This window comes from Haemaphysalis longicornis, unplaced genomic scaffold (assembly GCF_048455015.1).
Source record: "Haemaphysalis longicornis isolate Haplotype H1 unplaced genomic scaffold, Haemaphysalis longicornis Haplotype H1 scaffold_7, whole genome shotgun sequence".
Classification (NCBI taxonomy): Eukaryota; Metazoa; Arthropoda; class Arachnida; order Ixodida; family Ixodidae; genus Haemaphysalis; species Haemaphysalis longicornis.
This window is the reverse complement of record NW_027526422.1, coordinates 149,654,639-149,680,234: the sequence shown is the minus strand read 5'-3', so window position 1 is coordinate 149,680,234 and position 25,596 is coordinate 149,654,639. Positions and strand designations below refer to the sequence as shown.

Here is a 25,596-nt window from a genome sequence, read left to right as displayed (position 1 = left end):
TTTGCATTATTGTGGAAAGGCAGGGCGTTACACGGTCCTGGCTTCGCCGGTGCTCGGCAAATAATGCTACGTTTTTAAAACCTTTGAGAGGGTCTATTTGAACGTGAAGAACACGTGCAAAAGCCGGTGAATCGGCTGTCTGGCCGTCGACTGGTCGTCGTGGTAAAAGGTTACCTTAATGACAATTACTGACTGACGATGCTAGAAAACTTGCGTGCCTGGAAGTCAGCAAGGGCGCGCATGCGTGCCGCGTCGGTCGCGACAGCAGGCGGCGCGCCTCCAGACCGCGGACCGGAAGTTCTCGTCAAGCGCTCGTGTGGTGCGGGAATGTGCCCCCGCCTGTACATTGCGAAACTAGACGCACATTTCTAAGAGCGGAAAGCGAACAAAGCGCCCTTGTGATCGAAGGTTGCCGCACTGTCGTCGCCAGCAAACGCGCGCCAGGCAAAAGCGGCGATAAGCGGCGTAGGAAGATATCGTGAAGTGAAGCGGCCGGCGTGGGCTCTTGTGCTCGTTCAACTAGGGCTTCATTGTGGCCGGCGTTGCTACGGCATAGCCTTCGGAGATTCTTCAGACGAGCGTCCCTGACGTCGTTGCAACATGCCGGACTTGAAAGAGAAAGTGGCCTTGATCACAGGTATTTTCACACACCGTGGGTGGACCAGAACTTAAAACCAGAAACTTTAGCTTAGAAATGTAATAGATGTATTTGCAGTCTTGATATGGAGGGCGGTAACCACGGCCTGTTTACAAATATGGGTGTCGCCATAGAAAAGCCGCTTATTGGTGCGCTTGCTCTGCAGCAGGATACTAATTCAGTTCTAGTGCTGCAAGAAAACGACTCGCGTATAAGGTACCCAGGGTTTGGCGCGCAACAGTGCCAAGTAAACGCGCCATAATCTACAAGTTGAAAACGGCCGATGTTGATATCCGCTATCTCTCGCCCTTTTTTATTCATTCCGACCCTGTACCTACACGTTAGATGAATTCCAATATAATTGCATTTAAAAGTGCGTTTTTTTTGTTTGGGCTGCCAGGTATTTTGGACCAAAGTGAGCGGGGAGACTCCTTTGCTTTACTTGAAAAAGCGGGGAAGGCGAAGCAACCGATTTCTAACAAGTTACAATTCTGCGAACGAAAATTTGATATCCACCTGAACGGCAGCCGAAGAGCTGTTCATGAATTCGCTTTCGCGCCACAAACGGCTGGCGGCCTTCTCGTTAGGCAAGTTGGAAGAACGAATGGCCTCCACAGGCGGTGGTCCTCGGATCGAATCCTGGTCCTGGACTAATTTTTCTGCGAAATTTTGGAAATAGCTGCTTAGGTTTTACGAGTGGTCACCTTTAATACCCACCTAAATTCAAATTTTTCTTCCGAGCCTCGCTCCAACTTGGGTATTAAATGCTTCAGATAGTCATGTAGGTGTATATTTTGTAAGAAACTATCCTTGTCACAGTTGTAGATTTCACGTTGACTTCTGAGGTTTTTAGAGGAGCAGAAGACCCGGTGAAATGTTTTCGGACTTGCAGTTTCGAAAAAGAACCCGCGTGATGACATTCGTGATGGTGCAATTTTCTCCGTCCTGATTTAGTATTTATTAACGCTCGAATATTGGTACCTGCGCTGACGTCATGAACATTCTAAACGCTGATGATACGTGTTCGCTGTGATTAACCTGTCCTCCGTCTTCAAAGAAACGCCATTGTATTTTCCGGAGCAGTTAGGCAAAAATAGTGAATATCAACTAAATCCATTTCTATTTCGTAGCCTTCTCAATAGCGCGCTATATAGACAGTTTATCATGCGGCTTTTGCGGTTGAACGTTCTCCCTTGAACTGCTTTGTCTTGGCGCCTAAGGTTGTGAGACTTGAAATTGTACTTGATATTGGCGCTGTGGAGTATGAATTACATTCATCAAGACGTTGTTAACAGATAACAGCATTAACTGCAACCCTATACAAATGAGTCTTTGCAAAAGGCAATGAATTTGTGTATCTTCTCCAGAGTGCGAGGAGAGCCGAGCATACCAACATAATTCAATTTTAAAATTACGTTTGTCGCAAGGTGTCAGGTTAATATTAACTTTGTAAAGTTCAGAGGAAGTGGTCCTACCTGATACCGATACGTTTCGGGATTATAAGCTTGTCGCAGCTGATCCTGAGCAGTTGTCAAGATGAAACTAACACCTTAGGCATCCTACACGCAGGCGCATCGTCAGGCATCGGCGAAAGCACGGCGCTGCACTTCGCATCTTTGGGAAGCTGGCTCGCCCTCACGGCAAGAAACGTGGAGAGGTTGGAGAAGGTGGCTGAGGCCTGCCGCGCCAAAGGAATCCCGCATGAAAAGGTAAGCACGCTGTATGCCGTAACGTTTAATACCTCCAAGGAAGGGGGCCCCATCTTGTGTACATAAAAAACGTTTTTCATGTAAAAGGCTTTCCACAACACGGCTTTTTCACATAGCTGGGATTACATCGTACCTGTGTTTAGGTTGCAGTGGTGGCCATTGCGTATTATTGCTCGCTTGAAAAATTGAAAAGTTTACGTCGCATTTTTCTCGGATCTCCCACCCGCACTCACCAGTTGCGCCGTGCTCACTTTGCTCTAATTTCAACATCTGGGGTGCGTTATAATCACTAGCTAACTCGAATAGCTGGTTGGGCCCTGGGCCAATATTGCTGACAGTACCTTGGGTACAAAAGTTCTCCTGCGGTTCCTACGAGACTCTGAACTGGACAAATCTCTCTAGATCATACAGAGTGCAAGTGCCTCATGATATGCACCCTTTTGCGCGGTCGTGTTCATCTGTTGATTTTTCATGGGTTGGCGTTGTTAATTTTTTGCGCCAGTTACTTTGCATTTTGCTTCATCGTTTACATTAACGATTTTATTTTGAATAGTATTTTTGATGTCCGGACTCTTCCACCAGCTTTCCCTTGTTTCTCGTTTTTAACGTATCTTGTTTGTCGTCTTCCTGCTGCACCCCTAATGCCTAATATTCACCACTCGTCCTTGTAGTCAACCCCCATCTGGTGTAGCAAGCCTTGTCCTAGCAGGGCTGAGCTCACCAGTTCCCATTAATAAGCCCCCCTATCTCTCTTCGCAGGTTTGCTATTACCGATGTTGACGGCGAAACCAAAGAAGCATAAATTTTGTTCTAACGTAGGCGTGCGATGCGTCTCTAAGGGTCTTCTTGCGACGACTTCACTGCCTGCTCTTTAGTGAGGCTGCAGTTTGCGTCCTAAGTATTATATTCCGGTCCACGTCGGGGCTGTTATCAGTGAGGGCGAGTTCTTGGGTGTGTCCGCGGGTGAGTTCTTGGATCTTGGGTGAGTTCTTGGTTCTGTGATACCTGGTTCTGATACCTTGTGATACCGAGTCACGTATAACAGAGTCAGCTGCTCAGGATTCTGGCAGTTGAATACATGAGCAGTAGTACCCTTCGAGTTCGAGTGCGCGACTTGGAGGTCAAGATATGGGCTGATACGACGAAGTGGTCGCTGCTTAAAGGGGCACTGAAAGGAATTTGTCAAGCTTCTGTTTTGTCTTGCACTGCGTAGACTGGCTGCTATAAGCATACTTTTCACCACTTATCCGGGCGATAAGGCGGTATTAATTTTATAAAGACGGAATGAAGAATAAGATACTATAATTGGTTTGCGCCGGTCGCACCAACTAACAGCAGGGACGTCAACACAAGGCGCTACGTGATTAGACGATGTACAATATTATATTTCAAACCCGTTTCGGTTTCGTTTCTGTGGAACAACGTGCTTGGAATCCGACGTTATCGTTGGATAGGCATTATCAATATCTCAGTAATCGGCATACCGCACTTCGGCCATGTTGTCGGCTGTAAAATGTGTCATATGAGCCTTCCAGTACTGCTTGGCAATAACTGGCCGAGGCGCCCGCAGTGGATGAACGCCCTCCGCGTAACCGCAGACGCTCAAATGTGATGCGCGTTTCCCCCATCATTGGAGCTTGCCTGGTTCGTGCCTGTGCCGTGAGAGGCATGTTAGCACGAGGCTGAGGGTCGGCTGATTCAGGACTGTGCCCGAAAGTGGTGGGTGCTTATAGCAACAGCATGGCAACAAGAACGCGCCAGCGCGTCAGTGTCTTCTCCGAGCTAGCTCGTGGAGCAATGAACGCTACTACGAAAAAGGGGATAAATTCTGCATAGAAAAATTGCTCAAAAACACATGATTCTACTTCAAAAATAAAAAAAAAGATGCACTATCGGAAGCTCGCACATGCGACTGGCAAAAAAACACACAAAAAAAATTGGCTCCAGTCCACGCTGTGAAGGTGGTTGGAAAGCAAAGCTTTAAACAACACCCACAACAATTATCCACGCGAAATCACTTGAATTCACACACGTGCATCTACAAGGAGTGAAACCAGAGATTCTGCCAGCCGTTACCTGGGATTCGCGGGGGCGCCGTCCCGAACGCAGCATCGTCGGCCACGGCTGGGCTCGAGTGGCGGACGCCGCCGCTGTAGCCCGGCTGTGTGTCGGAAGAACGAAAACGGAGAGGAGCGTGTTTCGAAGGGTGAGAAAGCCGAACCTAGTGAACCTGATGTGGTAGCTCGGGGCTACACCACCGCGCGACACAAGCGCAGACACCGAACCAATCCGGCATGTGAGCTTAGTGATTCGCATTTATACAGAATTAAACTAAATATTTCCGTAAGTTCGAGAACTGCGAGAAAGCTGACGGAAATTGTATATTCGCTATTTATCAGAACCAGTTCCGCCATTCGTCTTTTGTAATACCCGTTAAAACACAACCGAATTGGTATTGAGCAACTTAGAAAACTTAGTCGCATTCGTGACAAACAGTGCGCAAAAGGTGGCGTTTTTCTAGCGGCCAGATGTCTGTATGTGGTCTCCACACTTGGTTTTCCCGCCCTGCAAGCCAATCCTTAACGTATCGTTGCCGTACGACCACTTAATTCCATCGGGTCCGGGTTACCCAGAAGGTGCTGTCGAACAAGTTAAGCCGTGCGAAGGAAGCGCGCAATGGATGTGAAGCACGCCAGTACAGGCCAAAAACAACCGTCGCTAAAGAAGACGACAAATTCGCCACGCCGGCGCGCCCGCCCCTGTGAGCAAGTACCTGCTCGGGGAACGCTGGGTAACCGTTCGCCGCGCCATCTACACTGTTCTCCGTGAGTGAACACCCCCCCCCCCTCTTCCCCCTCCGCCAACACCGCCGCCGCCGCGTTGGGAGTTCCTTGTCCCGCACGCCAGGAAAGAGCCGTTGGCTGGCAGAGCAAGAAAGGTTTTGCTTTAAAACATACCTAGTGCTTCAGACCACTCGGCCATAAGCAAGCGATGCGAGGGGTGGCAATATGAATGTACATTGTATATCAAATTTATATTTTCTTTAGTTTTGCCATTTCAAGGAGCTTAAACGACTATTTCTTCAATAGCGCTTGTGCAGTAAGCGTCACCCGAATTCCGACAATATTTCATGCCTAGCAACAGCATTCCTTAGATGGGAATGCGTTCACAGATGAGTGTAGTTCTGCTGACCGCTGTGCTAGTTCGCTGAGCGCAAGACGTACTTTCCGCGGCTTGGTTTGGCGCTGCACAATGAAAGTTTCGGTTGATTTTAATTCCCTTGTACCTATATAAACTTCGCTGACTCTTCCCTCGCCTTTATTTGACCTTAGAATTTTCTACTATCGTACCAGTCAGCGAAGCGTCGCGTGCGTGGCTTGTGTGGAGCGACTGTGACTTAGAGATTGATATAATTTACAAATAAATTAAAGGAACACTCTTCCTGGAACAAATGTTCCGTGGCTTAGTTTCACCTCAGTGAACGAATTGCGATGAACCGCTGTCCGCCAACCGAATAAACGCTGGGCCGACTGATTCTGTAGGAGGGTCGGCAAGCCGTGCTGTAGCGCAGCTAAACCAAGCCATCTCGTTTTGACGTCATACGAAACGTCATAAGAAATCGGCTAGGAGGATGCAGAGAGGAGGACAGCATTTTCTAATTCCTGTTTCTACGGAATGAACTCGCCTAAACGCAGCGAGAGTGGTGAAACGTGGCCTAGAGACTCCTGACTTCAATTGGTGCTCGTAATCCCGCAATGGTTACAAATCACTTCAGTGTCTCTTTAAGCGTGCACGACAAGCGAGATCTTTCGGTGTTCAGTGTATGTGACGAAAAAGTAAAGTTGGGTGTGGTGTCCCGTGTTCTGATCAGTCGCGGCCAATGTTGTTGATAGGATGAGATTGTTGAGGAGTATGGGGCCGTGATGTGATACGTGTTGCCATAAACAGGGCCATTTCTTTGGGAGTGGCCTGCTGGGCGCCCCATGCGTGGTGGAGGGCAGTGCAGTCTTCCACGATAAGAATGCGGTACCGGCAAAAGGGGGCTTTGGCTTTTTGAATTCTTGACGGATGTCTTAGAGCTTTTCAGTGGGGGAGCTGTACACGTTAATGGGGCCGGGTACGGGATGTACGTATGACTAATTTTTTACAAAGGCGTTTGAGATGTCTTGCAAAATGTGTGTCTTGAGGTGTCTTGCAAAAGTAGACGTCCTGTCAGGTGGGTCTTAGGAGGTATGGGTTACTGACTCTGCGTGTATCCGCATCCCAACCCGCTGGTGTGGTTGTGCCGTCTTGTGTATGCTGTGAATTCCGCTTTCAGGGAGTTATTTTCATGTCCATATATAGTGCTGACTTGGATGCATCTGGAACGCCTCTGACTCTCCACGGGGCATGTATGGCACCAAATGAACAGAATTTCACATATCTCTTGATTTAGGGATCTTACTTCGGCTATAGTCGTTTCACACGAGACTTCAACAACTCGGTCACTGTTTGAATGAATGACGGTTTCTACTGAACTTTTTATTTATATCTGGATTTTCAGTAATTGTCAGAAACGCAGAAATTGTGATAATGTAATTTCATCATTCTTCAAGTATAGACATAACCTCATAATGGCGACGTTTCATGGCAAGCCAGTAATATTTTACATGCGCACCGAATACAAGGACAGCAGCTACAACAGATTTTTATTTTGGGATACTTTTGTCCCAGTGAGATAACTACAGTGCATAAAATACGTGTTTAGCCCGAGAAAAAACTAACGCTTACTAGTTCTCATGAAACGCAGCAGTGGACTGAAACTCCGTAAGTTCTCAGGTACCAAGCTCAAGACAAATTGCTAATTCTCATTAGCGATTCTCCAGCCAACCTTATTGCTTAAATTGTGGGTTTTGTTGTCATAAGAAGCAATTCTGATCTTAGGGTACTTTGTCGCAGCTCATGCTGGATGTGATTTTACTGCCTTGTCAACCTTCCGTTTTTTTTTGACGGAAAGTCGAGTGGGTTAGCGCGCTCTCGCAAACAACAGATAAGATTAGCCAGAAAGTAGAAGCAAGACAAGCACATCACCTCTTCTGTCAAGTGTCCGAAAAAATATTGTTGTTTTCTAGCAGCCTGACCTTCATAGATACCACAGCGCTCTTTATATCGTGGTTATAGATACCCCATATCATTCAGAATTATCATGAAAAGCTTCGAACAATAATAGATACCTGCTCGAGGAGACACCAGTGGATACGATCGCTGACTTACAGCTCGGTCTTCTCGTAGAGTTCACCCACGTAGAGTTCACCCACTAGAGTTCAAGCACTTTGGAATAAAGGCGTTTATTTATCCGCTCCGACAACTCGAGGTCAAGGGGACCTTGTTTTTAGCACGCGGGCCCTGCCTCGGGCGTGTACGTGTCGCGAACGGTCAACAAACCTGGAACCCCTCTTAAGCCACCTGTGGCACCAAGACTGCGAGAAGCGAGGCCCTCGTTATGCGTGTCGCGAGTCAGAATTGGAAGTTAGGGGTTCCTTGAATAAACAGAAATGGAAAGCTAGCAGTCATGAACGACAAGGAAGGCAGAGGAGAAAATTTGACTCGTCACGAACCACCTCGCACCAGCGAGTGGACTAAGAACAGATTCTAGAGCTTCATCTTCATTTGTACATAATCATCAGTACTAGCTCGTGCGACTGTGCTTCCTTCTCTTCCCTCATGTGCATACTCATTATCATGGCGTGTTTGCCATTCGTGCGACTGGAGTTCTTCATCAAACGTCACTCCGAACATTGGCCTCTCATATGGGGGAGGTTGGGTCTTGATCCCGCTTTGTACCTGCCTGATCCCATCCCTGGAGCTAAGTCTCTGAATATATATATAACAGAAAACGTTATATAACAAAATATATATGTGTGTGTATGTGTGCATTACACAAATAAATTGTTTAAACCAATAAAACCTGGCGGTCTTTTTTATTAATTAAAAAATCTTCATGCAATGTATGTATATCAAACGGTCATAAATGCTAGCGACGAGATCGCGTGTTACAGGGACGGCACAAATTTTAGCACGCTGCATAAATTGGAGAGGTAAGCCCTACAGTTCGGAAAGACAGTGTAAAAGCATGACCCGATGGGTGACGTGTGAATACAAGGTTCCTGTTCCATTTGTAATTTAAACGCTGTACAGGTGCTGGTGGTTCCCGGAGACGTGTCTGTTGAATCAGATGTGGCTGCTGTTGTGGACAAGGCCGTCAAGCACTTCGGAAAAATCGACATTCTCGTGAGTGCACTACTGCAGTCAGACGTAATAGGGGCATTTCAAGCCAAAGAGGTATTTGCAAATATCACGTCACAATGAGTTGAACATAGAAACATATGTTCTAGGCAGATAATGTTTTGTGTCTGCTTTTGTCTCCAGAAAGCTCAATAAAATGACATGTTCTGTCTTGTTATGAGAGAAAAATATACCAACCGGTTTGTTCATACCATCCTGCTAAAAAGTGACCGCTATAAGTGCACTTGAAAAAGTGCATTATTCGATCACGCGGAAAAGCAACCGAGGTAGGATATACAGGGAACACAGCTATGAATCTTTAGCTTAGTATGTTTTTATTTTGTCCCCGTTTTTGCACTTCTTCAGCTATGCGAAGCTTATTTTTGTGGTCTTTTAGGTTTCACTGGTACTTCTTGTGAAACCGTTGTTTTGTACCAGTTTTGCTGAACTTGAGCTACTAGAGCCACTTTTATGGTTTTTCGCGAAATCTATTGACCAAAACCGGTTGCTCAAAAGTATGAAAAATGGGTCGATAGTGAGCCAGAAGTTGCAAGCACCACGAAGGTTGTGTTTCTTTCATTTGCCACTATTGAACAAGCATCATTCTTGTAGTGTTCGCGGAGCGCGAGAAACATACAGCCGACACGTCTGGCGTTCAGTCTGAGAGTGCCTTTATTTTTCGGTTCCCCTCCCCGGGTCGCGCCAGTTAATAAATGTTCATATCCATCCATCCCTCGTAATTCCTTCGTCGGGCGGGCCGAGCCGCCGGCCGCGCGCCGTCGGCTCGGGTTTCCCTTGCGTCTCGGCGTAAACACACAGCACATCTTCCCCTCTCAGCCTTCCCTTTTACAAGCGTTGGACAGGCTTGACTACGCGTCCACTCCGTGTCTTGTAGCCTTGTGGGGCGGATGAGCTCTCCTGGGGTTCATTTGTTTCTGGCGGCGTTTGGTCGTTGTAAACCGGCGCTTCTCCCACCTCACGTCTCCTTGCATCTTGCGAAGCTGGCGGGTTTCTCCCAGGCGTTGATTTATTCGACGAGCGTGGAACCTCAACTTCAGGGACTGGGGCTAAGTGGATTCGGTTCCTTCTCAGTTGGTCTGTGTCTGTCTCAACAATGTAAGACCTCGGAGACCCCGCCGATGAAAGCACCGTTCCAGTCTTGTTCTGGTTCTTTATCCACACTGTTTCTCCCGGCTCTAAATCACGGAGGATCCGAGCCCCGTACCTTCTGTCGTGGTTTCTCTTCTGTTGGGCTGCTCGGCGCAGTTCCCACGCCCGGAGCGCTGTATTGTCGACAACAGCGGGATCTAGAACCGGAACAGACGTTCTCAGACGCCGTCCCATTAACAACTCGGCAGGGCTAAAGCCATTTGCAAGTGGCGTGGCTCTGTACGCCTGAAGAGCAACATAACTGTCCCCCGTCTTCTTTATGATCCGCACGGCTGCCTCAATGAAGCCATTGCTTTGCGGAAACCTGGGGCTTGATGTTACGTGTTCGAAGCCCCATTCTTCCGCGAACTGGCGGAAAGCAGAGCCATCAAGTTTTTTGAACTGAGGTCCATTGTCGCTGAAAACTGTCTCAGGCGTGCCATGCCTTGCGAAAATAGACTTCACGTGCTTGATGACTTCTTGCGCTGTCATACTCGGAAGCAGGGCGATCTCGGGATACCTTGAATAATAATCGGTCACAAGCAAGTAGTTCTTCCCTCCACAGTGAAACATGTCCATGGCAACTTTCTGCCATGGTCTATCGGGAAAATCAGATGGCATCAACGGCTCATGTCTGTATACCTGTTCTTTAACGCACTGTGTACATCGGCGAACAAGCTCTTCGATTTCTGTCGATACACCCGGCCACCATACCGACTCTCGGGCTCTTGCTCGACACTTAACAATTCCTTGAGGTCCCTGGTGTATCTTCGCGAGTATTTCTTTGCGCATGGGCCCAGGAATTATAATCCTTGATCCTTTCATGAGAAGGCCATCTTGAACAGCTATATCTGACCTGTGCTGCCAATAATCTTTACATTCGAAAGGGAGCTCTTTGCGGTCTGGCCACCCATCATTGCAGTAGCTGCTCAACTTGCTGCAAATTGGATCTGCCGCTTGCTCTCGTCGAATTTCCGCAAGTCTCTTGTCAGTTGACGGAAGATTAGCAATTACGCTTCTAACGTAGCATGTAACTTCTTCTTCAAGCTCAGTGCTATCTCGGTGAGGTAGCGGCTGTCGAGACAGAGCGTCAGCAGCAAGAAGGTCCTTGCCCGGCACATGTGTCATTTTATAGGAAAAACGCATCATGCGCATTTTTAGCCCTTGTAGCCTGGGAGTGATATCCGACAAATGTTTCGACATGAAAATCGGAACTAACGGCTTATGGTCAGTTTCAATGGTAAACTGTAATCCAGTGACATACTCCTGAAACTTCTCACGTGCCCAGGTCACAGCAAGGCCTTCTTTCTCAATCTGAGCGTACCTCCTTTCTGTCTCTGACAGGCTACTGGATGCGTACGCGACAGGTCGATAGACTCCATCTTTCTGCTTCTGTCGCAGAACTGCACCTAACCCGAACGATGAGGCATCTGCTGAAACTACAGTCATGTTCTCTGGGTCGAATACTGATAGAACTGGACTTTCAGACAGCTTTTTCTTCAGCAGTTCGAAGCTTTTCTGTTGGGCTGAGGTCCATACCCACTCGCTTTTCGCGTTTAGAAGAGCGTTCATGGGGTGAGCTATTTCTGACATGTTCGGGACAAACTTCATCAGGTAGTTTGCCATTCCGAGAAACCTTCTCAGCTCCTGAGTGTTTGATGGTGGTCTCATGTCAATGATAGCCTGCACTTTTGACGGGCCGGCATGAATTCTTTGGTTATCAGCGATGTATCCCTAGAACTTTACCCTTTGAACATTGAACTCGCACTTTTCACGGTTCAACGTGACGCCATGTTTCTGTAACCTTTCCAGAACCGCTCTGAGACGGGCGTTATGCTCTGCTTGTGTCCTGCCGTAGATCAGGATATCATCCATGTTACACACGACGCCTTCCAGGTTATCCAAAAACTGTGACATCTTCCTTTGGAAGAATTCAGGCGCTGAACTGATTCCGAACGGTAGTCTCTTGAACCGGTACCTGCCAAATGGCGTTATGAACGTGGTCATGCTTCGAGACTCTTCCGCAAGCTCAAACTGCCAAAATCCTGAATTGGCGTCGACTTTGGAGAAGCACTGGGCTCCGCCAAGTTGCGCAAGGACATGTTCACTGACAGGCAGAGGGTGAACTTCTCCCTCTACAAACTTGTTTAGCTCAGTCAGGTCTACGCATATGCGTACATCTCCGTCAGGTTTCTGAACAATGACCATTCCAGAACACCATTCTGTTGGCTCCTCAACTGGCTCGATAACATCAAGCTGAACCATCTCTTGAAGTTTTTCTTTGGCCTTCGACATTAATGGTATGGCAACTTTTCGAGGAGTGGTCAACGGTAACGGTACAGCATCTTCTTTAAGCTTGATCTTGTATGCGAGCTTAATTTTACCAAGACCGGAGAACAGCTTGGGAAACTCACCCTGTGGGTTGACAGCTTCTCTTTTCTGAATGAGGACTTGATCAAGACGTTTTACAATGCATAGTTCTTCGCTAGCTTTCCTTGACAGGAGAGGCATCTGAAGACCATCCACAACGTAGATGCTTCCTTTCATCGACGTGTCGCGGTATGACATGTCTGCCGTTATCATGCCGGAAACAGGAAGTTGTCGCTCTTTGGGTCCCTTCAAAACCTTGTCTGGCTTCTGGAGATGAAGATCCCTGAAATATCTCCGGTACGTTTTCACAGGAATCACAGTCACATCAGCTCCAGTGTCCACTTTGAAGGTGACGGGCGACCCATTGATGTCCACAGTAGCCATCCACTTGTCGTCGCAGCTGGATGAGACGGCTCCGAGAAATTCATCGTTGCTACCCACGATCTCGCGGACTGATGCTCCTCCTTTGCAGATACGGGCAAAATGTCCCTTTTTGCGGCACTTGTTGCACGTCGCGTTTTGTGCAGGGCACTTCCTGTAGTGTGCTGCGAGTAGCCACAGAACATACACTGCTTTGCTTCGGATTCAGGCGGCTTCTTGTCTCGTGTTGCAGACCCCTTCCGATTTCTTGGAGGTACAGTCATTTTACGAGATTGGCCGACTCTGTCCACGTTTCCTTCCTTGTCTCGGTGGAGCGTAGCAGCTTGTTCTTTTACGACTTCAGACTGTCGCGCCATGTTGGTGGCCTTTTTGAGGGTCAGCTCCGCATCCAGCTGCATTCGTTCAGACAGCTTGCGGTCCCTGATGCCCACTACTATCCGGTCCCGGATCATCTCGTCATGCAGTTCTCCGAAACCGCACAACTTGGCCAGGCGGTGTAGCTCAGTGACGAACTCTTCGACACCTTCTCCTTCCCGCTGTTCTCTTCTGAAGAATGTCGCTCTGTCGTACACGACATTTCTTCGAACTACGAAGTGGTTCTCGAACGCCTGCAAAACATCGTTGTAGCTGTTCTTCTGTTCCTCTGTCAACTTGAATGAGGCAAGGATGTCTTCTGCCTTGTCACCCATAAAGTAGACCAATGCGTAGACTTGTTCCACCGCGCATTTCGAGGCGAGGCCACTCACGATGCGAAAACGTTCGAAACGCCGCTTCCATTGCGGCCACTCACTTGGGTTTGCGAAAGTAAATTCCTCCGGAGGCTTGCATTGAAAACTGGACATGGCCATTTTTCCTTCCTGAGCTTGCGACCCCTCCATCGGTGCCTTCGTAGCAGGTTCGAACGTACGCTGCCACCATGTAGTGTTCGCGGAGCGCGAGAAACATACAGCCGACACGTCTGGCGTTCAGTCTGAGAGTGCCTTTATTTTTCGGTTCCCCTCCCCGGGTCGCGCCCTCGTAATTCCTTCGTCGGGCGGGCCGAGCCGCCAGCCGCGCGCCGTCGGCTCGGGTTTCCCTTGCGTCTCGGCGTAAACACACAGCACAATTATTACGAATTTATGTTAGTAACCAGCGTCGCTAATGAAAAAAAATCGTTTTTAAGTGACGAAAAATCTGTGACTTAGGAAGAGGTCTAAGATCGCAGAATACAAAATAATTCATTCGACTCCTGGAGTACGGCACATGTTTGGCTTACGTCTGTCATCATCAACAGCATAAGTATCATCATCATTATCGACAACAGCGCACTAGAACCACTGCAGGACAAAGGCCTCCGCCATCGACCACCATCAGCTCCTGTTCCGCTCTGCTCGGGGCCATTCTTTTACTCTGAAATTTCTGATTTCGTCCCTCTATAGAGAAATTGGTCTTCCTATTTTTTTAGACCCCTTTGTTGGTGTTCCCTCGGTCACCCTGGTAGTCCACCGGTTGCCACTTCGCCTAACAACGTGTCCAGCCCAAGTCCGTTTCTTTGTATTTACTTGACCTATGATATTTTCTATCTAGTTTGTCCACTGATCCCGGTAGCTGGTTTCGTCTCCCTAAGTGTTATTCCGACCATTATTCGTTCCCTGGCCCGTTGAGCTGATTTAAATTTGCGTTCAAATTTTTCAGTTAAGCGCGAAGTTTCCGCTCCCTTTGTCATCACTGGTAGGACGTATTGGTTGTATCTTCTTTTCAGTAATAAGGGTAGCTTACTTTTCACTATCTGTGCGTGTTTACCGAATGCACCCCAGCCGACACCAATTCTGCGCCGGATTTCTTTCGCGTGGTTGCATGGAATCAGCACAGATGACCTGACCGAGGTAGTTATAATCTTCTACCTGCTTTCGCCTTTCGTTACGTGTACTGAACAGAGCCCTTTCAGCATGTGTATTTATTATTACTTTAGATGTATTGTTATTTATATTTAGCACCACAACCTTGGTTTCTGTATGCAGTTCCTTAAATATTTTTGCAGGCGTTCTGCAGACTCGCTTAGCAAGGCTATACCGTCTGCAAACCTCAGTATTCTCCATTTATCCGTATTCTAGTACTTTCCGAATCAAGCTTACTGAATATCCCCTCCAGACAAGGTGAGAACAGTTCTGGCAAGGTGGTATCCCCCTGTAGTGCTCCATTACGGATCGGGAATTTGTCGCTTGGCTTGTGAAGGACTATCTGCCCCTGCATACTGTATACGGTCATAGAGTATTACGTATGTTTCCTCTATCGCCCGGACTTTCAATGATTGTAGCACTGCTGCGGGGCTCACTAAATCAAACGGTTTTTTTAATTCTATCAATGCCATGTAATGGAGTTTATTATACTCTGCGTATATATATATCACCTAATTGATGCGCTGGATGTGACTTGTTGAGCATCCGTAGGGTCGGCGTTCTCGGAGTTTATTTTTGAGGAAATTCGGAGGGCGTTTTTCGGAGCTTATTTATTTTTTATAAATTCGGAGTTTTTCGGAGCGTCCTTTCACAGTACACAGAATTCGGAGTTTTTCGGATTATTAGGGTCGTAGAGTATTGATCTTTAAGAAAATCCATGTACAAAAATAAACTGAATCAAACAGCAGAGACATTTTCATGGCACAGTCAATATTTGCAACATTCGTGGGGACATCCATTTACAACTTGTTGTATTATATGCAGGCATATTTTCCGATGTTAGAGTCTGTCACCACAGCACGCTCCTTCCGGCAGACCACGTGAAACCTTGAGAATGCTCTTTTGAGATTCGCACTAGATATGGGAAGACCCAGCAAATCCAGTGCGCAACGTGAAAGGGTGGGCCAATCTCGTGCATGCATCCGCCAAAACTGTAGCGGCTCCACAATTTCCTTCACAACGCAGGCCTGATACGCCAGGTACTCTCTTTCTAGCTTGGTAATATCACGCCCTCGCTGCACGACCACCGTGAACAAGTGCTTGTAGATCTTGAACATGTGAGGTAGTTCTACCTTCACGTCGTTGGACGATCTGGTTTTACTTCATCCTCCACTTTTTAGTGTTTAGTTTTTATTGTACTTCCTTGCGCTCCTCCCCTTTCCCTCTTTTCTATCGTTCGCAGTGTACCGTCCCGTAATAAATCGGGCATCACAGTGAAAATAAACGAGATGATAGTAGCGCCGTGTCCCCTCCACTTCGTTAATCCTGGTTCCTTTGCGCTTACTCAAACGTTCAATATTTAGCGAAATGAGGTCAGAGAAGGGCGAATGAGATTCTAGGAAAATAACATATCCGGGAAAAGGCCTGAAGTAAAGTGGCAGGGAAGGTGGGACATGTTTGACCTTAGTTCGACTATTGTTGTGGAGAGAGATCTTGTTTTTCATGATAAGAGTCCAAAACCACTCCCTTTGTGAAGCTTGGGGGCGTAAGTGGAACGAACAACAGTGGAAATATGAAAATAGAATAGGAAAAGTTGTTCGAGGATGCCAGGGAAAGATGACGCGTAGTCTGGTTTTCACAAGCGGCGGTTCCTGAATTCGGAGTTGTTCGGATAAATCCGAATTCGCAAAATTTTTACCGGCGAATTTTTCTCGGATTTTATCAGATTTATCCGAAAACGCAGAACCCTAAGTATCTGTTACTACACCCAGCCTGTTATCGGGGTTGATAAGGCTGTAGGCGGTTACTTATTCGGTTAACTAATACTGTGGTAGACAGATTGTATACAACTGAGAGCAGCCTTATGGGTCTGTAGTTCTTAATGTTGCTGGGGAATCTTCTTGTAAATAAGAATTATGCTGGCTTTTTTCCCAGCTGCGGGCCCTCTTAGAGTCCTTAGGCATTCCTAGAATGGTGCAGCAAGCTTTTGCAGTACAGTATCTTCTTCCTCCTTTGAAAGATACACGGTTATGCCGTCATCACCTGCACCGTTACTTCTTTTCATGTCCTCGAGAGCCTTCTCAACTTCGTCTTTGGACATTAGTGGGATCTCGTAAACTAAGCCTGTACTCTTAGCTGTTTTTACTGGTGCAACGTAGGAGGCATAGAGCTTGGAATAAAATCGTTCTGCTACTTTGACTTTCTCCACCATGTTTTGTGTAATGTTACCCTGCTCGTCTTTGAGTGTGTACATTCGGTCTTTTCCTTTAGCTAGCTTCTTCTTAGTTGCTCTTAAGCTTCCTCCTTTTCGCACTGTTTCCCCGATCACTGCCATGTTGTACTCACGGATGTCGTTCGTATTGTTTCTGTTGATTAATTTCGACAGCTCAGCTAACTCAGTCTGATCAGTAGTACTCGACAGTTTCATGCTCTTACGTTTCAAAATTAGCTGATTCGTTTTCTGAGTTAGTTTTCAAGTTTGCATCCTACAGGATACAGTTTGTTTGTCAGTTTCAGTTAACTGCAAGATTACTAAAAAATCTACCTTTTAGCACTCACTGCCGTTAGGGTTTTTAGATATGTTGATGATTTTTTTTAGTAATCTTAAAATTAAACTGAAACGCTCGAGCTCACTCGTGCGGCGGATGAGATATTAAACCTGTTTAGTGCTGTTCCAAGAAGTTGGTTTTTACAAAAAGGGTTTCCACTGACAAGACCATCAGGGTTCTAGATTCAGAACTTACCTTCATGCCAGAACGCAGGTGTTTTGAAATATTCTCCGAGGGTAAAGAAGTTAATTTTACACTACAGCTCGGCGCCCTCGAAGGTGGCAAAGCAGGGTTTAGCGAAATTGTGCTTTGTGAACGCTCTAAACAAAAGTAGCCCCCATGTAATGCAACACAGTCTTGCAGAACAGGTTGAACGTTTGAAAGCGTCAGGCCTTCCCTTTTATGTTTTGCTGTCGGTAGGTGAAATTTGGGTAGGAAAATGAAAAAAAGACTTTTGTAAAGTCTAATCGCACAGACGAAGATGGCAGAAAACTGGTGAAGCTTGCCCTAAGTTGCGGAAGGCTTGAGCCATAGAAGCTGCAGGATTTCTATCTACGTGAGTACTGAAGGACACATTACCACGTATTTGACAAGTTTCAAATTGTTTATTTACATATTCCGCTGTCGCTTTGCGCTGTGTTAGTGGAAGTAATCATCACATCCATCTATATGGACGTGTTCCTCATGTGAAGCATTACATTCGCCGTAGCGCTTGAGAATAGCTGCAGCGCAAAAGCGGGGCGTACTCGCACGACGCATGCGCTGCATTCCTGGGGTTGCGTGTATAATTTCCGTAGAACAGATGTTGTGCCAGCTGGGACGTTGGTGGTAGCTAGGCAACGCAGGGGTTTTCGCGAGTTGTTTTTTTTTTTTTTGCTATAGCCACTGGGCAAGCCGGTGACGCTCGGCCGTCGCCGCGAGGCGCGCGCTGACGAGCGCTCGGCACGTTCGTGGTATTTTTAACACATTACGGGCCACACATTACGGCCAGATACACAAGCGGCGCTGTTAAAAAAGATGGCAGTGATTCCTTACTCCACAGCACATCACATGGGCTCAATTAAGAAGCCCAAAGATTTCGAGTAACCATGGTGTTTTCTGACCCCCGTAAACTTTCTGCTTTGTGTTCCCAAATCTCTGGTACCCAGCGGAAATCCTACCGCTGCAACACAAACCACCAAACAAGTTTGTTGAGCGCTGTAGAGAAAACTCAGGACGAGGGATACAACCACGAGCACTCGCCCTTGTATCCCTCGTCCTGTGTTTTCTCTACAGCGCTCAACTAAGTTATAATAGATTGCCAACTCGCTCGTACCCACACGTTGTCACCAGCCAAGGTTCACTACGAGTGCAGTAGGTGTGGTCTATTCAATCCCGTTGTCCAGCGGGAAGATATATATTGGATATACGTGTGGGTGACTTAATCACCGGCCGAAACAGCACCGGACAACTCTGGGCTCGGGCGCCGGGAGCAACTTTGTTTTACACGTAAAAAGTTGCTAGAATTTTATTCTGAAGTTTTACCTCGCCAGCAGTGTAGGTAGGGCAAAACCAAGACGTGGGCGCGAGGTGTTCGAGACATTTTTACTAAGAAAAGTTTTGAAGACTTGTCTCAGTGATCCCTTGGGGTCTTAGCGGATACAGAATATCAGTTTTTATTACGCAACTTCATTTCCTCACGTCGGTCAAAGTGTGCGCGTGCGCGGGAAACGCCTATAAATGTCTTGTCTTTTCCGAAATAAACCAGTTATTAGTCCAGCGGCATGTTCGTGTGTTTTTTCAACATGATCTGTGTCCTTTTTGCTCGTTCTTTTTTAAACTCGATTAATTGTATTGCAGGCCGTAGAAGGGGCTGAAGGATTTCGCTTGCGCTAAACCAAGCTAACCATTTGGCTCTTCATGGCTCTCCCCTTTAGCAAATTCCAGATGCACTTCTTGTACTTAAGACTACTGTTTTATTTAGGTCAACAATGCTGGGATTACAATGACAGGACCAACAGACGTGACTCCGCTGGCTGACTTCAACACTGTGTGGGCTACTAACGTTCAGGGTGCACTCTGTATGACCCAGAAGACGCTGCCTTTCCTGCGGAAAACCAAAGGTGCGATATACAGCAGAATGTTACGTCGAGTATACAATGTAAAGTTTATGCCTTTGATCGCAGTATAGGCTTGGGTGTTGCAAAGATGTGCCCCTGAAGACTTCTTTACTCTTCTCGGCGAAGAATCTGCAATGTACCTGCTCCAACCGTAACAAGTTTTCGGAGGCTGCTTTAGGTAGTGTTCTGTTGCAGTAATTTGTCTGGTGTCTACGTTTGTGCACACGCATCTCATAAATCAGCGCTGGAATCACTGCGCCACTTCTTTCTTCACGTCATTAAAGCTCCTACAAGAAAGAAGACGCATGTTTAAGGAGTCCTCGCGGGTTATAAAATGCGCTTTCGAATTCAGTGATGTAATTATGGTAACTCAGGCAGCGAAAAGCCGTCCTGCGAATGAAAATTTTGCCGCTTTTAATACTTCCAGGGAGTAGGGTCTAGGAACCCTAGAGAACATATAAGAGCACACAGAGTAGTCGTCCAAGCAGCATGGACCGATGTCGCTTTTAAATCGAATGCATTCTTAGTGAGACCGATAGTGTCCTGTCAAAAAACTCAGGCATTTTCTGAGAAACGGATTGCTGGACACATGGCTTGTGCGGGAAACCGGCCCTCGATTGTGTCTAGATGGTTACCTGAAAATCGCCAAAAAGGAACGGCTCCAGATATTACAATGCACACATCGATCAGGAAGAAGGAGTATAACTTATTCTCATAAACCACGTCTCGGTATACATTTAGATCGTTCGTAGATGTGATTACTTGGCGCGCGAAAAAATCTTCGCATGGGTTCAGTCTTACTTTGCGATTTGAGCCTGTGAAAGTTTCACGATCAATTGGCCGCACTTCAGGCAAGGTTCGACGCAGATTTACTGACGGATTTGACGATCTTTTGGCACAGTTTTGATCTGAGGAAGCTTTCGCGCTGCCCACAAGTTTTTTTAGGAAGCAATGGTAATTTTATCAAACAAGATCACAGGTTTCCTTTGAAAGCGAAAGGGCACTAATACAAACGGAATGAATAAGTTTAGTTCATTACCATTCGTTTCGATACTGCGCACTCTTCAGCCGAGGTATGGCTTCTTAAATAAAAAAATTCTAGACCCTCCTTGGCAGTAATACCCATTTTAATTAGTTCCTAGGAAACACTCTTCTCTTGGGGAAAGTGGCGGCTACCGGTAAGAAAGTGATTTCTCTGAAGCAGACCTAATCGAGCTTCAAACGGCGGAATTCTGTCTGAGCGAGCCTTAAAATACCACCAAGACGACTTTTAAAGCGAAAGCTTTCTCAGTGGGACACATGTCGTACTGTCAAAAAACTGATGCATTTCCCCATAAACCGGTTGGTGGACCGAAAAGCTTTCATAAGATCTCTCGTAACTAGGCGCATGCGTCAAACCATATCTACATTGTGGTCAAAATGGGTACATAAAAATAGCGAAAAAAGGAACGGTTCTAGTTAACACAATACACTGACGGACCATGGACAATGAGTACAATAGTACACCTTTATCTCATAAACGGCGTATCGGAATATACCTTAGGTCTTTCGCAGAGGCAGGCAGTGCGCGAAAAATTGCCGCAAGGGTGCGTTTTTTTGTTGGCGCTATAGGTCTTTGACGGTCGATTAGAAGCACTTTTAGAGCAAGTTTGACGCACTTTTCGCTTTTGCGCTTCTGTCAACTTTCTTTAAGGCAGGCGTGGCAGATTTTTATGATTGAAAGTAAGGGGTGAATATAAAAAAAAAACGTTTATTACACAGCGTGCCACCTGAAACGCGCTGGATGAGAGTGGCTTCTTGTTCACGGGATTCTAATTGTTGCCTTGACCACCTGGCCCCAGTAACGAGCGGCAGCTGATACTTGAAGACGGGGCTGGACAACAAGATCTTCCATCGCTCGCAAGGGGCAAGGTTGGGGTTACTAGGGGAAGAAATGAGTATGGGGCAGGGTGTTTTTACGTGAAATCGCTGTCTATCATGTGGCGCGAGAGCGTATCACTCAATTAATTCCTTCCTATGCACCCCCTGGTTACATGCCCATCTACAGAATAAACGCGACCGTTCAATCCATTCTGTTCGTAGGCCTGCGACTTCAAAATTATTGTTCATTTTGTCTAACTGAATTGTAAAATTTTGCAGGGTGCATCGTGAACGTCTCTAGCATCGCAGCGCTAACAGTGGTGAGTAATGTTTTGGGCCCCTCAGGCTGTTTGATTTTGAAACGCTCGCATTGCAGCACTGTTTCGCTTTTAGGCTACTGTTGATTTGTTTTGTTATCTGAACATAACTGAAGTAACGCCGTCTGAACAAGCGGAACTTTAACGCCTTCCCTTTTGGGATTGTTTCCCAAATTCAGTAAATCCATGTACTAGGCTAAAAGTGGAGACGATCGTATAATGAAATGACTTCTACTTTGGATCTTTTCGGTCACCTAGTGAAGCCACGGTATTCTTCCAACCTTCTTAAGAACCTCACTGCCAATTTTCGCATTCGTTGCATTCGTTAAGTACACGTCATGAGTGCGGTATTTTCTACCTCCCGTCTGGGTCACAACCTAACAGGCCGTAATTAAGAGACCGGCTTGTTTGTTTGAGCTCAATGGTGTTGCTCGCCGGCTAGCAATACTGGTATTTTCTGGAAAGAATATTTTGTGTTCATTAAGCAAGAACACGGTGTTCTGAACAGCAGCTTGCCCTCAAAGAGCGCGCGCCGCCATCCAATCAAAAACCATCTCTGCGACCGGAATCGACGCCACGGAAGTGCGGTTGCACCCACGTGCCCTAACCACCAGTTTTACACGGCACGCGGAAAATGGTTTTTGAGGAAGTCTCATTATAAACGCAAGGATTAAAAGAGGCGACAACATTCCTTGGGGAACGCCTATAAGTGTAAGTTCTTGCTTTGAACATACAATCGCTCCCCGCTGATACGCTACAGCTGCGTTCCATTTGTGTCATGCTGGTTCTATTAAGCTACGATAACCCAGATTCGCAGCGTCCGAGTACAGAGTTAGGAGTGGCCTACTGTCTTGTACAAATGAAGACGAGGAAGGGAAAGTGGTGAGCGAGACGCACATAGGAAAAAAAACAATAGACAAGACTATGAAATTATCAGCAGGGAAAGGCATTAGACTTTACTGAAAAAAAAAAGTTTTTTGTGTAGTATTTTGGTTGCTTCACTATATCGAATGTTATGTCCCTACGTAGGTCTGTGTCACCAAGGGCAGAAAATTCTTTTTGAACGAAAATAATAAAGGGTGATTCTGATGAAGCTATCCTATCCTGGTACTCCGATAAATCCGCGAACAGCCGATGTGATGTAACGTTGAAGCACGGCGGAAAATGAGCTGTCGTATGACAACGAATCGAAACAATATTGTGAGCTCCGTTGGCGCACAGGGTCAAAGATCCCCAGGTGGCCAAATTACTCCGGAGCCCTCCCCTACTGAGCGCCTCATCGCCTGCGTTGGGTCGGCGCGTTAAACCCTGAAATCAACCAATCAATCATCAACGAGCTGCATAGGCGTGCTTCCCGGACAAGAGCCGGGAAAAATTGGCGGAAGGTGCGCACAAAGGAGTAACTGGCGGGAAGCCACCTGTAATACCGTCTTATTATATTTGGTATAAAGGGGACCGCTGCTGCTAAGGGCAGTAATAAAATAAAGTTGGGAGATGTAGGGGTTACTTATGGCTTTCAGTACTTTAGATGTCCGCATATTACAACGGCTTTAATTGGGAAATATTGGCTCATTATCCGCCACCCACCATTACCAATGACTGCCGAGTGGCATACAGAAAATATGCGACAGAAAAAAATGTGGTTGATCCTTCTTTCATAGGAATCGCTAAAACACGAAAGTAAAATATGCCTTCACAGGTGCATTCGAATGTTTATTGTGCATCGATATGAACTTGCACATCGATATTGATATTGGGTTGGTATGACACCGTTAGACGCATCGACATTAGACACTGAATTAGACGCGCCGGAAGAACGAAACCGAACGGTTTGTCAGCGAATCGTTTGCTGAAGTCACACTACGGCACAGAGAAAGGAGCATGATTAGCGGGTCGGCAGCAGTCTTGTGGGTGTGCTGGGCGAGCGACACATCCTGCTAGCGGGTCGCTTAGGGAAAGGTGCGACCACATTGTCCTGCTGCGTGGCATGTACGACGCTTGCGTTGCGACGAGGATAGGTTTTGGAACGCGGCGGCGGCGTTCCACATAGGCGGCGGACGGATAAAAAAAGCTTTCCGAGAAGAAGGCTCCAACGAATCGCCAAAACATGACGCTTTCTGCTTTTTATGAATGCACGCTTTTCAAACGGGCGATGCGGGTTTTCAATTTCGAAAACACACCCCTTAGACTGCCCACAACTTTTCAGTAAGTACGGTTGCAGCTTTTGACTCCTTGCACATTACAAGGGCGGATGAAACTGCCATGAGATGAATAACAAAGGGTAATTTACGAATAGCACGTGGGGTAAGAGTCATTTTTATACCTTAGCCAACAGCTTTACTTGACGGTACCGCTTTTCAGGTGTGCGGTACGGCACCTTACTCCATGAGTAAAGCAGCCCTCGACCATTTGACCCGACACACCGCTCTCGGTAAGACTTCACGTTTTGTTTTTCCGCACCGTGGACGTCTCGCACAAGACGCTGCCGGAATGTCAAATATTGCATCGTAATACTTATTTTGGCAAAGCGACGCCACATATTTGGGTGCTCTCCATGTTGTAAGGAACTGTGAGCATTGGTGGTCTGTGTGCTGGGAGCAGTGTACAAAGATAAAATTTTACCCTTTAGTTTTTCGTACTGCACAATGCTTGAGAAAGTTGGACTACATTACGACTCGCCTTAATGAGAATCAGTTGATCAAACAAGGGGAAGGAAGCAATATGAGAAAAATTTAGGGTCTTAACTCCTCAGCACTCCTTTAGTACTAATGTGCCGTTTAACGCTTAAACTTGAACAAATGCCTGAGTAGCTTGTACTGCCAGCCTTGAAAGAACGAATGCTGCCGAAGTACATTCCACCCATATACAAGAACAGATTTTTCATGGCCAACGCAGGTAGGCACATATAATGAAGAAAGGAAGCGTGCGTATTAAAAATTGCCACACAGGATTGGAAAGAACGCCCTATCTGCCGTGTTTGCAGGCTGCCAAAAAGAAAGAAGTCCTCGTTATCGGCTTAATCTCTGCTAAAAACTGTTTGCGGCGTGTTACACCATACGACTTCAAATATGCATTTGTAGATTCTGGATAGCCTGCGAAAGCTGCCAACTTTTGTTTAAAGCAATTATGACTCCTTTAAAGAAACCATAGCACGCCTTTCGGGTTTCAAAATTAATAATTATTTTTGAGTAATTGTTTTCACCTCGTTTCGAGCGGTTGAGTTTGCGTTTTTGATGCGGGTTTACACTCAGCCACATCAAGCAATCTTGTCAACTGATGTCAAGTATATGCATAACATTCCTTGGCATTAACATGACAGTTGTCAACAAGAGCTCATCTGGTATACATTAGACACCGCCCCGTCGTCGCGCTCTCCAATTCCCACCCAAATAGCTTTTAACGTCACTACACAACACATACATCTGGTGAACACGTTTACTCGTATCAAATGAAAAATGTTTCAGAACTTATTTACGGTTCAGATTCGAAAACATTAAAATCAGGACGATTGTACAGGGTCGAGAAGGCGTCAGGAGAACGGAGTGGCTGAAAAAAAATGTATGGTGTTGGTGTTCAAACATTTACCACGGTTTCTATCTGGACCAAGGTACGCGTTAAATAACTTGGTGCATAGAATACGAATGCCTTCTTCAAGAGCTGGTAGGAGATTTAAGGATTTTCTTATTGTGCTGGGCCTGTTAACACCATACCGTCACTAGGCGGCCTTAAGGGAGAGTGGCCGGACATTTGCAGGGGTGAAGGGGAGGTGTGTGGGAGGGGATATTTTATAGAGGAAGAAGGCTAAAAGGCGAACGGGAGAGCAGTGCCAGTGTGTGTAGTGAGGGATGGATTGGCCCCACGCACGCTGATAGCGGTTACCTTATAGATTACCTTACCTTAGAGGTAAGATTTGAGGGTAGCATAGACTAGCGGTTACCTTTGAGGGATAATGGTGATTTCAGGATGGAATGAGAGGTTAAAACGTGAAAGGGGGGAGAATAGGCCGTGTGTCTACCGAATATATGTGCCACATTGTCGTGAGAGTGATAAAGATGGGTAATAAAAGTTCCAGGGACTGGCACGCAGGGGGTGAGTGCGTATACACGGCGTTTCGCGCGGTATTCCTGGGGATAGTATTTTCTCGGGCCAGAATTGAGCAATGAAAACGAAGTGCTGGAGAATGCATTTTCTCAGTCGTTTATTCAATACCTCGCGTGTTGTACGCCCTATTCCAGAATCAGTTACAGTTACGAGTTTTGGGGACGATAATGCTGAACCGCCAACCAAAGTGCGCTTGCAACTTTGTGAAGCTGCGAAGGTTTTGAGAGATGTTAGGATTTTTTTTTCGTGTGGTGGTGGCGTAGATGCTAAGCTCATGAAGTAG

General features: G+C 46.6%; 1 protein-coding gene across 1 annotated transcript in view; it reads left to right on the top strand.

Annotated features, from left to right (window-relative positions):
* The first annotated feature begins 300 nt into the window (after positions 1-300).
* LOC144147122 (3-oxoacyl-[acyl-carrier-protein] reductase FabG-like) overlaps positions 301-25,596 on the top strand; it is a 49,320-nt gene continuing 24,024 nt past the window's right edge. The window contains exons 1-6 of the mRNA XM_077679195.1: positions 301-637; positions 2,207-2,346; positions 8,524-8,616; positions 18,900-19,038; positions 21,175-21,215; positions 23,574-23,643. Of these exons, the coding sequence (XP_077535321.1) occupies positions 601-637; positions 2,207-2,346; positions 8,524-8,616; positions 18,900-19,038; positions 21,175-21,215; positions 23,574-23,643 (520 nt within the window). The 5' untranslated portion in view covers positions 301-600. The remainder of the gene's footprint in view (positions 638-2,206; positions 2,347-8,523; positions 8,617-18,899; positions 19,039-21,174; positions 21,216-23,573; positions 23,644-25,596) is intronic.